Below are 12900 nucleotides of genomic sequence, written 5' to 3'. Positions count from 1 at the left end.
TAGCTCTCCAGCAGGTGACATCATTCCAATCGTTAAACCTGTTACATCAAAGCAGTATTCAGTACTACCTTGGAAGTATCCCCTCTTGTCTCCCCTCATTCATCATCCTACTGCAAGCACCCCAGTCCATCATTTTTTGCCTAGCCAGTTATAATGATCTCCTACCTTTCTTTGTGCTTCCAGGCTAACTTTCATGTAGATATTAACCTTATGTTCCTAATGTATCACTTTTATGCTATTTTCTCAGAAATCTTCCATGGATCCTCTTTGGATACCAAATAAAATAGTCACTCTTTATTATTACATTTATGGCTCTTAATCATCTAGCTTCAACTTCCCTTTCTAGTTTTATCTCACAGCCTTCTCCAGCCCAGATGGAAAATAGGCCTCCTTTTGCATCCTGTCTTCTCTTGTTTCTGTGCCTTTGCTCATTCTGTTGTTTGTGCTTTGAATGGAGAATTCCTACTCCCCCTGTGGTACAACCATCTCCACCCATTAAAGTTCCTTTTTTTAAGACTCAGCTCAGGTGTCACTTCCTCTGTAAAGTCACACATGGTTCCTCTAGAAATAATTCTCTCCCTCCTCAAATTTTTCTTTGCACATAACATATTTTGCCTTGTGTGAATTTCTTATTCTTTCTATTCAATTGTAAACTTTCCGAGGACAGAGTCTGTTATGTTGTCTATTTAGCTTTACTTGATACACACTTAGTCATTTTTATGGGATTGAATTGGCAGAGCTAGGACTTAGAACCAGGGTCTTCAGACTCCTTTATGATATATAGGCAAAATAAAATTGGTGATTTTTTTAAAAAGTGGCTTAATTAATTAGGATGCTGACATTTATAAATGAATGATGCATATTTGTGAACAAGTCAAAAGTTTATATCGGCCCATAATCATCAATAGGGAGACATCATTGTCAGCAGTGGCTGCCTCATTAACCTGAAAAGAATGGAAAATTGATGGTAGTGGAGTTTTGCTAGTCCCCAACCCTATATGCTCTTACCATCTTTCCCATTCTCTTGCATGTTACCTGGCATCAATAGTCAAATGAAGGCTTTTTTCAGAATGAAATCAAAGAATTTCAGAATCAAAGAACCTTAGCTTTAGAAGGGATATCAAAGGCCATTCTGTTGGAGAACAAGAATGACCTCTTCAGTGTCCTCAACAAAGGTTCCCCCAGTTTCTCCCTATGGCATCCCATTGAACCTTGAGGATAGCTATGAATATTAGGAAGTTTTTCCTTAAATCACACCCAAATCTGACTCTGCAAAGCCCTATGTGTCATGGCTGTGTGGGTAGCCTAATTGTGGGACTGAATGAGATCAAGTTTCCACTGAAAAATACCCAGTAATTAACTTGAGATTTCTTATCATTGATAGTCACCAGATTATCTGGGCTTCATTAGTGGCCCAATTTGTACTCACTCTTTGGAACTCCATCTAAAACATTTAAATATTTTTGTAAGGTAAAAGTAATGACATCCATCAGAAAGCCCAAGCGCATCATCATCCGAGGCAACGATGAGAAAGAATATCCTTTTCTCGTAAAGGGAGGGGAGGATCTGAGACAGGATCAGCGCATCGAGCAGCTGTTTGAAGTCATGAACATGATCCTTTCCCAAGATGCTGCTTGTAGCCAAAGGAATATGCGGTTAAAAACTTACCATGTTGTCCCTATGACCTCCAGGTAGGAATTCCACAAGGTTTGTAAATCTGAAAAATAGCCAGTTCTGAAATGTTAAGAAAAGAAATCCCTTAATGAGAAAGTCCGACTGATGGGTTCAGTCTTCCTTTCGTTCTTTTGGGCGTCAGCCATCCGATTTCTCGGGCTGTAAACCTGGCAAGACAGTGGAGAGACACTGGGATGTTTTCAAAAAGCAGCAACTTTGACTTTTGTCTTAGGAGAGAGGGGTTACCAGGTCACATGAATTTCTCTCTTGCTTAAATCCCCATTGGATTTCTTTATCTAGACTAGACTCTAGATGAAAGAATTTTTAGCAGGAACCCTCTGGACCAGTGTCAGGAACCCCAAGGGACTCAAAAACTACCAAATGGGAACCAATGAAGCAGAGGAAAAAAGAAAACCCGCTTCTATCTAAATGTTCACGTACATGTGCTAACTCATTGTTTTTAAATTGGAGGTTTTGTTCATACCTCGGATTTTTATTTCAGATTAGGATTGATTGAATGGATAGAAAACACCTGCACATTAAAGGAGCTTCTTTTGAGGAATATGTCTGAAGGGGAGAAAGCCGCTTATGAAAGGTAACACGGGGTTTTACTCGCCCTGATCATTTGGGACTTAAAATCTTAGGTATGTGTGAAAACTTCACATTCAGTTTGTCTTAACAGCATAGACTTTTTCACAAATTAAATTTAGAAATCCTTTTGTTAATCTGACCCACAGTGAATGGAAGTGTTGTTTCCTTTAAAAAAAGAAAAAAAAAACCTGCCTTCTCTTCCTCAGCTTCTCTGATACTGTAACAAGGTACCTTCCCTGGATCAAGAATTCAAATGAAGAACTTGATCATTGTCCTTTGTTCTTTTACTTCCTTACGAAATGACACTTATTTTATCATTCTTCTGAAACGAGTGCAAACCTTCACTCAAGCAAAAGAAATACAGATGAGAGTATTCCTGTTTCATGTAACCTCATGGAGATTTTGTGTTTGTCTCAGGAAGTCCACTTTGACTGGCATCAGTTAAGTCAGGGAAGAGAAGAAAGAGCAATAACTAAATTCTTTGTTCAGCTCTTACACAGAGTAATTGTTTATTCTTCATGTCATAAGAGAAAAAGGGGCATTTCTAAAAATGCCCCACAAATGCCCAACAGTATTGAAAGAATTTGAAAACAGTCACTAATTCTTCTCATCTGTGATTGTCACAGATTGGTGACTGGAGCCAGTGAACCATGTCACAGGTCAAAGACAGGTTCTAAAATGAAATCCTGTGTATATATTTGACCCTTTCTGAGCCTAAGAATCATGTGACTTATCTTTCTATAAAGTGGAAAAACAATATTGACAGAGTTGTTAACAACATATAATGAAAATTAACTTGGCATCTTTTGTAAATTCGAAGCCCAGTGTAAAGAATTTAGGTTGGATAGAATAGGATTTGGATAGGTGAAGAAATGATACATGGGGAAGGTAATTTCTCCAAAAGAAGGAGAAATATGAATAAAAACATGGAGTTAGAGAAGTATTGGGGGGAGGAGGTTTCTTTGTGCAAGAGATGATTATGCACCCTATTTTTCCAGAGGGTTGATGGAGGTGACAAAACTTAAAAGGAAGATTCAATGAGAGTTTATAAGCAGGGAATATGAGTGATATATTGGATAAGAAGGAGAAAGACTGGAGGCAGGAAGACCCCTTAAGAGTTTGCTGCAGCAGCACAGGTGTGAAAAAATAAGGGTCTGAAGTAGGGTTTTGTGTCCTTTGAAAGCAAAGGACACGTACAAGAGTTGTTTTGGCTGAAGAACTAGCAGGCCTTAGTGAGTGTATATATCATTCAAGAAAGGAGCAAAACATTACGCTAAGTATTTCAGCCTGGGTGATTTCCCAGTTTCTATAAATAGCAACATTATTCTTTTCTGGGGGTGTTATGGCATGATTATCATCCATCAGGAATTATTCAAGTACAAGTTAGAGTATGGTGAAGCTTTTCTTTCTGGGTAATATAATTATTAGCCAAGATTACATTACTGGAGCAAGACAATCAGTGTTTCTCTTTAAATGTTTCCCTTTAAGTAATTGAGTTGTCTTCTCCTAAAAGAGAAATACTCAGTCTCTAGAGGTGTTGAAAAGTCTGTCTCCTAAAGCCAAGAATTCTGAGTCTGTCCGACTGATGTGCTGGCTCATGAGATACCAGTCAGTCAGCATCCTTTTGCCTCCACACCTCCATTCATAAAATGGAATCACAATATTGAACTGTTACAGGCAGCTGTAAACATTCATAGAAATGGAAGTGCTTTCCAAATGCAGTATAATATGGCTGTCTTCTACCTATTTAAAAGAAAGACTTTCAATCAGGTTTTTTTTTTTATCTCTGTAGGAACGAGACGAAAGGAAATGAATCAAAAGGTTAATTTAGAAACTGACCTAATAATGAGTCACAGGAAATATGCCATAAATGTATCAAATGAGATAATATTTATAAAGCACTTAGCACAGTGCCCAGTGCATAATAAGGGCTTAATAAATGTTTATTCCCTTACCTATCATAAGTGTTCAAAATGCTAACTTCCCTCATAGTCAATTAACATTTTTCACATTTGTAGAAAAAAATTACTAGTCTTTATAGCAGCAACCAAAGTTGGCTGAGCTTATACAATTCTGTATGTTTCCCAGTGGGCCAAACATTTCACATGATCTCACATAACTAGGAGGACACGTTTTAAATTCCAGCTCTCCAACAACAATTTTTATTTTAAAACAATTAAATTTTGTTCTAATTTGGGCTTTGATATGTGTTTGTAAATGAGGAGGAAGGATAATACTTTAAACACGGTCAAAATAATGTGGAAATGTTTTACATGACTACATATATATAACTTAGATTGAATTGCTTGAGTTCTTAAGGGGGGTGGGGAGGAAGGGAGGAAGAGAATTTGAAACACAAAGTTTTTAAAGTTGATGTTAAAATTTGTTTTTTCAAGTAATTTGGGGAAAAATAAAATTCTAAAAAAATGGAAAAAAAATTTTTTTAAATAAACATGGTCAACAATAGGCTGAACCAACCTTTCCCCCATCCCCGAAATGTCTATATATGTCTTTTTAAAATGGCAGTGTGGAGGAGCACGATACTGTAGTGTCAGCTGCCAGGGGAAGGGGAGGCTGGAGAGCTCTCTTGTGCTCCTAAGTTATAACCTGTAGTGGGCTGTGCTGATTGGGTGTCTACAGTAAGTTTGGCATTAATGTATTGGGCCCCCAGTAGTAAGGGACAAACCAACCCAGGTTGGAAACAGCCATAGGCCTGTGAGTAGCCTCAACCCTTCCAGCCTGATAGAGAGACCCAGATTTTTGTTAAAATGGCAATTTGATACCTTCCTCATCCACTTAAAACATGAGAATATAGTATAATACTGTACCCTTATCAGCATGGCTTGATCTATGGACAATTCTTTTTGAGGGTTAAATAAATTATCCCTAATCTATAGCTAGCTACGTTGCTAGCTGGATAAAATATTTATTGAACACTTTTTACGTGCCAGACACTACTACTGGGAATACAAATAAGGCAAATATAAAGACTATATATATATATATATATATATATATATATATATATATATATATATATATATAAATTTATTGGGGGGGCAATGAGGGTTAAGTGACTTGCCCAGGGTCACACAGCTAGTAAGTGTCAAGTGTCTGAGGCAACATTTGAACTCAGGTCCTCCTGAATCCATGGCCAATGCTTTATCCACTGCGCCACCTAGCTGCCTCCAAGGAGCTTATATTTTAATGGAAAAATACAGCTCATCAAAGGGAACTGGGGAGTGGGGGTGGGGGGTGTCTCTCTACATGAGAGCAAGGTGGAAAAGTAGTTCTGGGAGCTGAGCCATGTTTGAAGTGGGCATGTCTGGCACAGGGACATCTTCTAGTGGAGGTCCTAGAAAAGAACTCACCAGTCAGAGGAGAAGGCTGTAGGGGTAGAGGTATTGCCAGTTCTCTGAGGAGGAGACCAGGAAGTATTTTGGGGCAGCATGGGTTGAATACAATGCAATTATATTAGATTTGCTGATTGCTTATTGCCTCAAGGAGGGGGGAGAGGAGGAAGGGAAGGAGGGATAAAAATTGGAACCCAGAAGTAAATAAAAATGTTTATTACTTTAAAAAAAATTATATTAGGTTTGTATTAATCAGGAAATTATTGAATGTGGTTCTTTTTCTTTTATGGCTATATGTTTAGACAGCAGGATAGAGTTAAAGTTTCTTTAAGAGTTTTTTAAGAATGAAGGACAGGGGGGCAGCTAGGTGACGCAGTGGATAGAGCACCGGCCCTGGAGTCAGGAGTACCCGAGTTCAAATCCAGCCTCAGACACTTAACACTTACCAGCTGTGTGACCCTGGGCAAGTCACTTAACCCCAATTGCCTCACTAAAAAAAATAAATAAATAAAATAAAAAAGAATAAAGGACAGAGGGGCAGCTAGGTGGCACAGTGGATAAAGTACTGGCCTTGGATTCAGGAGTACCCGAGTTCAAATCCAGCCTCAGACACTTGACACTTAACTAGCTATGTGACTCTGGGCAAGTCACTTAACCCCCACTGCCCTGCAAAAATTAAAAAAAAAAAAAAAGAATGAAGGACAGGAACAGCTAGGTGACACAGTGGATAGAGCACTGGCCCTGGATTCAGGAGGACTTGAGTTCAAATCTGACCTCAGACCTTTGACACTTACTAGCTGTGTGACCCTGGGCAAGTCACTTAACCCCAATTACCTCACCAAAAAAAAAAAAAGAATGAACGACAGTATGTAAGTTAAATTTTATATCCCCTATCCAGAATAACAGAGACTAAAGTTCTATAAGATAATAAAGTAAAAGCTTAATTTTTTTAATCACTCCACCTGAGAATGACATCAAACTACATATGAAGTTGTGGGGGGGAGGAGGCCTTGTATTCTGAAATTATGTGATCACAAAGAGTAACTAATTTCTGAATCCTGTTTTTAATTTCTTTTGTTAGTGGATCCAAGGCTCCATATGTGGAATATGGTACTTGGCTGACCAAAATAACTCGAAAACAAGGCATTAGCGCCTACCCATTGATGTACAAGTAAGTGCACTCCTTCCTTTTTAAAAATTAAATTGTTCTGTGATTGACTAATTAATTAACAAGCATATACCAACCAGCATGGACCAAGCACCATGCTAGGCACAAGAGAGAAAAATGAGAGGTTTCCTTACCTCAGGAAGATGACGTGCCATACCCAGGATGTGTCTGTGTTATACACATATGCACAAAACATATGCAGGGAGGGTCTAAGTGGCTAGGGGCTGCCTTGGGTAGTTTCACATAGAAAGAGCTGAATCTTGAAGGAATTAAGGGATTCTAAGAAAGAGAAACAAGGGGAGTGTGCTGCACACTGAGACAATGGCCCATGGAAGCACCAGAATGAGATAGAGCGTGTTGTAGTATAGGAGAGAAAGCAGCAAGGCCAGTTTTGGCCAGACCATAGAGTATGTGAAAGGGAGCAGTGTCTTACAAAGGTAGAACAGTGGATTGGAACCAGGTTGTGAAGGAGTTTGAATGCCAGATAGAGGAATTTCTGTTTGATCATAAAGTTATTAGGGATCCATGAGTTCACTGGATAGGAGAGTGACAGGGTCAGATCTGTGTTTTAAGAAAACCCCATTGACAGCTCTGGAGGATGGATCAGAAGAGGAAAGGTCTTAAGGTAGAGAGAACTATTGCAGAATTCCAGGTGAGAGGTGAGGAGAGCCCACCCTGTGTTGTTGGCATCCATGGGAGTAGAGAGAAAATGAAAGATGAGAGAGAGACCAGAAGATCTGGCAGCTGATTGGAAAGATAGAATGAAGAGTGAGGAGTCAAGGAAGTTTACAGGCTTGGGAGACTGAATCTGTTGTTCAATTTTGGAGTTTGAAATGTTAAGTAAGCAACTGGAGACCAGAGCTCAGGAGAAGAAAGGCTAGAGTTATCTATTTAAGAGTTATCTGCGGGCAGCTAGGTGGTACAGCGGATAAAGCACTGGCCCTTGATTCAGGAGGACCTGAGTTCAAATATGACCTCAGACACTTAGAAGCTGTGTGACCCTGGGCAAGTCACCTAACCCTCATTGCCCCCCCCCTCCATGTAACTGGGAAGAGTTATCTGCATTAGAGATGATAGGTGACCCCATGGACACTGATGAGGTCACCCCGTGAGAGAGTGGGGAAAGACAAGGTCCTGGATAGAGCCTTAGTGGACACCCCCAGGCAGGCATGATATTGATGAAGTTCCAGCAAAGCAGATCAAAAAGGACCTGTCCAACAGGAAGGGAAAGAACCAAGAGGGAGCCAGGAGGAGAGAGGGTTCAGGGAGAGGAGGTGGTCAGGCATTTCTTATTGAAGAGAGGTCAGAAAGGATGAGGCCTGAGAAAAGGTCGTTGAGTCTGGCCACTTAGTGACCTTTGTCCCTTTGGAGACAACATGGACAGTTCTGTTTCTATACATTTGCATTACAAAATTCAGCTCCCCTGCCTGCAGGTGGCAGTGGAGAAGTGAGTGCCAGGTTCCATATCATGGAGCTCATGGGGTTGTGGTAAGGAAAGCCCTGTTTTGTAAGTCTTAAAATGCTGTGTGAAATGTAAATTACTACTACTGCTGCTGCTTCATATTTCTAAGAAAACTGTAGTTATTGTTAAGCATAATGTAGTAGCCTGTTTTTAATGAAAGAAATTAGGTTCTTAGTAGTGTGGGGTTTTTTTGTTTGTTTGGTTTGGTTTTGGGGTTGTTTTTTTTGCAGGACAATGAGAGTTAAGTGACTTGCCCAGGGTCACACAGCTAGTAAGTGTCAAGTGTCTGAGGCTGGATTTGAACTCAGGTCCTCCTGAATCCAAGGCCGGTGCTTTATCCACTGTGCCACCTAGCTGCCTCCAATAGTGTGGTTTAATGCCCATATTTCTAAATTAATTTGCTTTACAGGTTTTTGTTTTTTTTTTCTTGAATATGGTACATTTTAGTGGTAAAATTATTCTTTTAAAAACTTTTTTTGGTAATATTATTCTTTTACATTTTTTCTAAATGTTATTAAATGATAGTCGTTAATTCATTGATTGATGTCTCCTTGGTTCAGAGTGAGAAGGATTGAGGGTCCTGACCTGAAGCTGTTGGGGAGGGGCAGATTCAGAGCATAGTAGGGATTTTTTGGTATCCTCCCAAAAGGACAGAGATGTAATGGGAATCAGTGGCTAGCCAGAATCAAGAAAGTGAAAACAGAGTCTTGGAGGGAAATGGCAGGAAGGGACCCTCTGCAGTGGCTAATACTTCCTGAAGCCCAGTGGGATCTGGGTAACTGGGTTAGGGGAGGAGGGAGAAGCTCTTCTTACCATTCTGACCCATGGATTCCAGGTGGCCCTGACTGAAGGAGGGGCAAGGGACTTGTACTCTATTAGGGAAAATAAGGCATGTATACAAATTACTATACTACAGAGTAGAGTGTGGCGACTCTAAAGGAGAGGCCCAAACAGTGCTTTCCTGTAAAGCAGGCCACAGAACATGAGCTGTTGGGATTTATCATTGTATTTATGGAATAACAAGTTGAAGTTAATGTTATGTTTTTTTTTTCCTATCTATTCAGCAGACGTGATTTTATCCTACCTAGTAAATGATGAGAATTTTTATGTAATTATGTGGAGGCAGCTAGGTGGCACTGTGGATGGGACTCTGAAACTAATTCAAATCTGGCCTCAGACACTTATTAGCTATGCTGTGTGACCCAGGGCAAGTCACTTAACCTATATCTGCCTTATCTGTAAAATGGAGAGAATAATAGCATCTACCTCCTAGGGTGGATAAAATGAGATATTCATAAAGTGCTTTGCAAACCTTAAGGCTGCATAGAAATGCTGGCTCTAGTAAAATAGATTGTGAGCATTACTCCAGGTGAACGGATCATTACATACAGTCATTTGATACTTGAGTTTCATTTGAAGCAAACATTTTAAAATACAAATTTCAAGAATTTCAGTTCTGAATCTCAATTTCAATAAAGTTCTGTTATTTAATCATAGAAAAGCTAATCGTACAGAAGCCATCAAAGTTTTCAGAAACCTCGAGAGTAAAGTACCAGCAGATTTGTTAAGGTGAGTAAATGTCATGTAAATCTTTTAGAAACCTCCTGCCTTTAGCAGTTAATGAGACATTGCTTCTGAATTCTGTAGGAGGGCCTTTGTTAAAATGAGTACAACCCCTGAGGCCTTTCTGGCTCTTCGATCCCATTTTGCCAGTTCCCATGCCTTGATGTGTATCAGCCACTGGATTCTAGGAATTGGAGATCGGCATCTGTCTAATTTCATGGTCAATATGGAAACAGGTGGCATGATCGGGATAGATTTTGGGCATGCATTTGGATCAGCTACACAGGTATGCTTAGAGAACCTTTCAAGTATGGGATGGGACTTCTTTGTGCTATATAGTCACAAGAAAGGCAGAGTTTACATTCTCCTTTATGTACCATACAAATGAGTAATGGTAAAGGATGGTTATAAACTTATATTTTGAGATTTTTAGTAAATATAGTTTTATTTTCTGTATAACTTTATTTTTCTCCTCTTTAGTTTCTGCCAGTCCCTGAGTTGATGCCTTTTCGTTTAACTCGCCAATTTATCAATCTGATGTTACCAATGAAAGAAACTGGTCTAATCTACAGTGTCATGGTGCATGCTCTAAGAGCTTTTCGCTTGGATCCAGGTCTTCTCATCAGCACCATGGATGTATTTGTAAAGGAACCTTCTTTAGATTGGAAGGTGGGTTCTGGTTATTTTGAGGTTTCTACTCTGCCATGTCCTCACTGAAGCATCAGGTTATCACTTTAGGAAAACTTTTACACATTTTTATTGCTTTGTATAGTGTTTTGGAAACTAATATTTAAATGATAAATGATAAGTGTCAGGCTCATCTTGCCTGAAAACTGGCTATATAAAGAACTATGCAAAAGCTAGAAAGTAAAAATCGTCGTTCATGTTGGTTAAGGTGGAGGAAAGGGAAGCTCAGGGGAGATTGACATAGCTGAGTTGTGGATGGAAATACAGCCCTTTTTTTAAAAATTCTGCTTTAGTCATATTGTGAAAGAAGAGTCAGAGCACGAGGGGAAATATAGTCCTTGTGATGTTCTTTCTGTGACATAATGTCTGAAAGTTGGGAACTTAACAATGAGCTTACCTGAATCACATGTTGATCTTTATTTAGTATTATGTCCCCCCCTTATATAACTGAGTTTCTTTGTAACCCACAAAGAATTAAAGTTAGTGAACCTCTTCATGCATAACTAAGCCTATATTTTAAAACAACCTCAATCTACTGAAGCTCATTACATTTATAAACACTGGCATACATTTTTTTTTTTTTTTAGTGAGGCAATGGGGGTTAAGTGACTTGCCCAGGGTCACACAGCCAGTAAGTGTTAAGTGTCTGAGGCCGGATTTGAACTCAGGTCCTCCTGAATCCAGGGCTGGTGCTCGCTCTACTGCGCCACCTAGCTGCCCCTGGCATACATTTTTAACACTGCCTAGTTGTAATTGGACATAGACATCAATTTGTCTAGAAACCATTTTTGAAAGTTTGTTTGGGAATTTGTTCCATGTGACTGTGGTCATGCTCATATAATTGCTAAGCAGAGGAAAAAACTTGTTCTCTCCTAGAACTTTGAACAAAAGATGTTGAGAGAGGGAGGATCATGGACCAGAGAAATCAACATGACTGAAATAAACTGGTATCCTTTACAGAAAATAAATTACGCTAAGAGAAAGTTAGCAGGAGCCAATCCTGCAGTCATTACTTGGTAAGTGTTACTTACTCATTTGACACTTTTTGGATTTTGTGTTAATGACCAAAATTGTCCTTGCTAATTTGAAGAAAATAAGTTTGTTTGAGTTTTTTTAAAACCAGTCTTAAAAGGTGATCCTGAGATTTCTGGAGGGAAGAGGGTGGTTGGAGAAGGTAGAAAGAAGAGTCATTTGACCACCCAAGAGAATACTTTATTTGTATACCACAAAGTTTTCTTTTTCCTTTAGCTCTTTTAGGGTGAAGTTAAGAAAACCTAATAGGTATAGCAACTAAACAGGAAAAATAGAAAGTATTAACTCCTCTTGTCACATCTTAATACCTGATGCTTATCTTTACTGATACTAGGTTTTCACTTCGCAATGCTGATTTAGGCTCAGTATGAAGAAGAGCTTTTCCTAATAGTCAGAGAGAGCCTTCCAAAAACGGCATGGATTGCTTGAGTTTCCCGTGATTGTGGGTATTTGAGTAGAGGCTAAATGATGCTTTGTTAGAGATGCTATAGAGAAGATCCATGCATCCATCAGGGGCTGCATCTGGATGATCTGAAAGGTTCTACCCAACATTAGGAACGATCATCCTGAAATTTCAAGCAAGTCTAAGTGTCTGCAACCCCTTTTCACTTCTCTAACTGGAAGGAGAAAGTTATTCTTTGGAATGGAGAGCAAAATGGCCAGAGGAAAACTTGATGAATTCTGTAGCTTTTGTGTAAGGAGATGATGTCTAAGGTCCTTTCCACTTCTAATGATCCTATGAGTCCATGGAATTGGGCTTGGCGGATTTATTATAAGCGGTGAATGAAGAGATTAGCATAGCACAGGCAGGAATACAGAAAGAAACACATGCATGGTTTAAAATAATGTGGTCTTTATTTCAGTGATGAATTACGCCTGGGCCATGAGAAGACCTCTGCCTTTGAGTGTTATGTGTCTGTAGCTCAAGGAAGTAGAGATCACAACATTCGTGCTCAACAACCAGAGGACGGGCTTTCAGAAGAGACTCAAGTTAGATGTCTTGTGGACCAGGCTACAGACCCCAATGTGCTTGGCAGGACTTGGACAGGATGGGAGCCCTGGATGTAAATCTGTAGAGCAGAGGAAGGTATCAAAGAAAAATTACTTGAAGTTCTTAGAAGTAAATAGCCCCATGTTCCTGAAGCACTGAAGAAAGAAAGCGTCATCTGAACTTTATTTTGTGGAATTGGATATAATTCGTGGTCATAATTAAAGACTGGTGCCGTTGTAGCAGTAAGAATAAGGTTTATAGCAGGACCCACACCAAGGCCAAAGATGAGATGCTTTTTTTAACTATAGATCTTTTTCATTTAAGCACGTTCCAGACACCCACCTGTACCCATTGTGATTTTATCCATTATCATCTTGGG

General features: G+C 39.4%; 1 protein-coding gene across 1 annotated transcript in view; it reads left to right on the top strand.

Moving 5' to 3' along the window:
• PRKDC (protein kinase, DNA-activated, catalytic subunit) overlaps positions 1-12617 on the top strand; it is a 174792-nt gene extending 162175 nt beyond the window's left edge. Inside the window, exons 79-86 of the mRNA XM_043967385.1 lie at positions 1471-1691; positions 2177-2269; positions 6700-6789; positions 9746-9817; positions 9896-10097; positions 10292-10480; positions 11375-11514; positions 12394-12617. Coding sequence (XP_043823320.1) covers positions 1471-1691; positions 2177-2269; positions 6700-6789; positions 9746-9817; positions 9896-10097; positions 10292-10480; positions 11375-11514; positions 12394-12598 — 1212 coding nt within the window. The 3' untranslated portion in view covers positions 12599-12617. The remainder of the gene's footprint in view (positions 1-1470; positions 1692-2176; positions 2270-6699; positions 6790-9745; positions 9818-9895; positions 10098-10291; positions 10481-11374; positions 11515-12393) is intronic.
• The last annotated feature ends 283 nt before the right edge of the window (positions 12618-12900 follow it).

This window comes from Dromiciops gliroides, chromosome 1, assembly GCF_019393635.1.
Source record: "Dromiciops gliroides isolate mDroGli1 chromosome 1, mDroGli1.pri, whole genome shotgun sequence".
NCBI lineage: Eukaryota > Metazoa > Chordata > Mammalia > Microbiotheria > Microbiotheriidae > Dromiciops > Dromiciops gliroides.
This window is presented reverse-complemented; position numbering and strand designations above follow the sequence as displayed.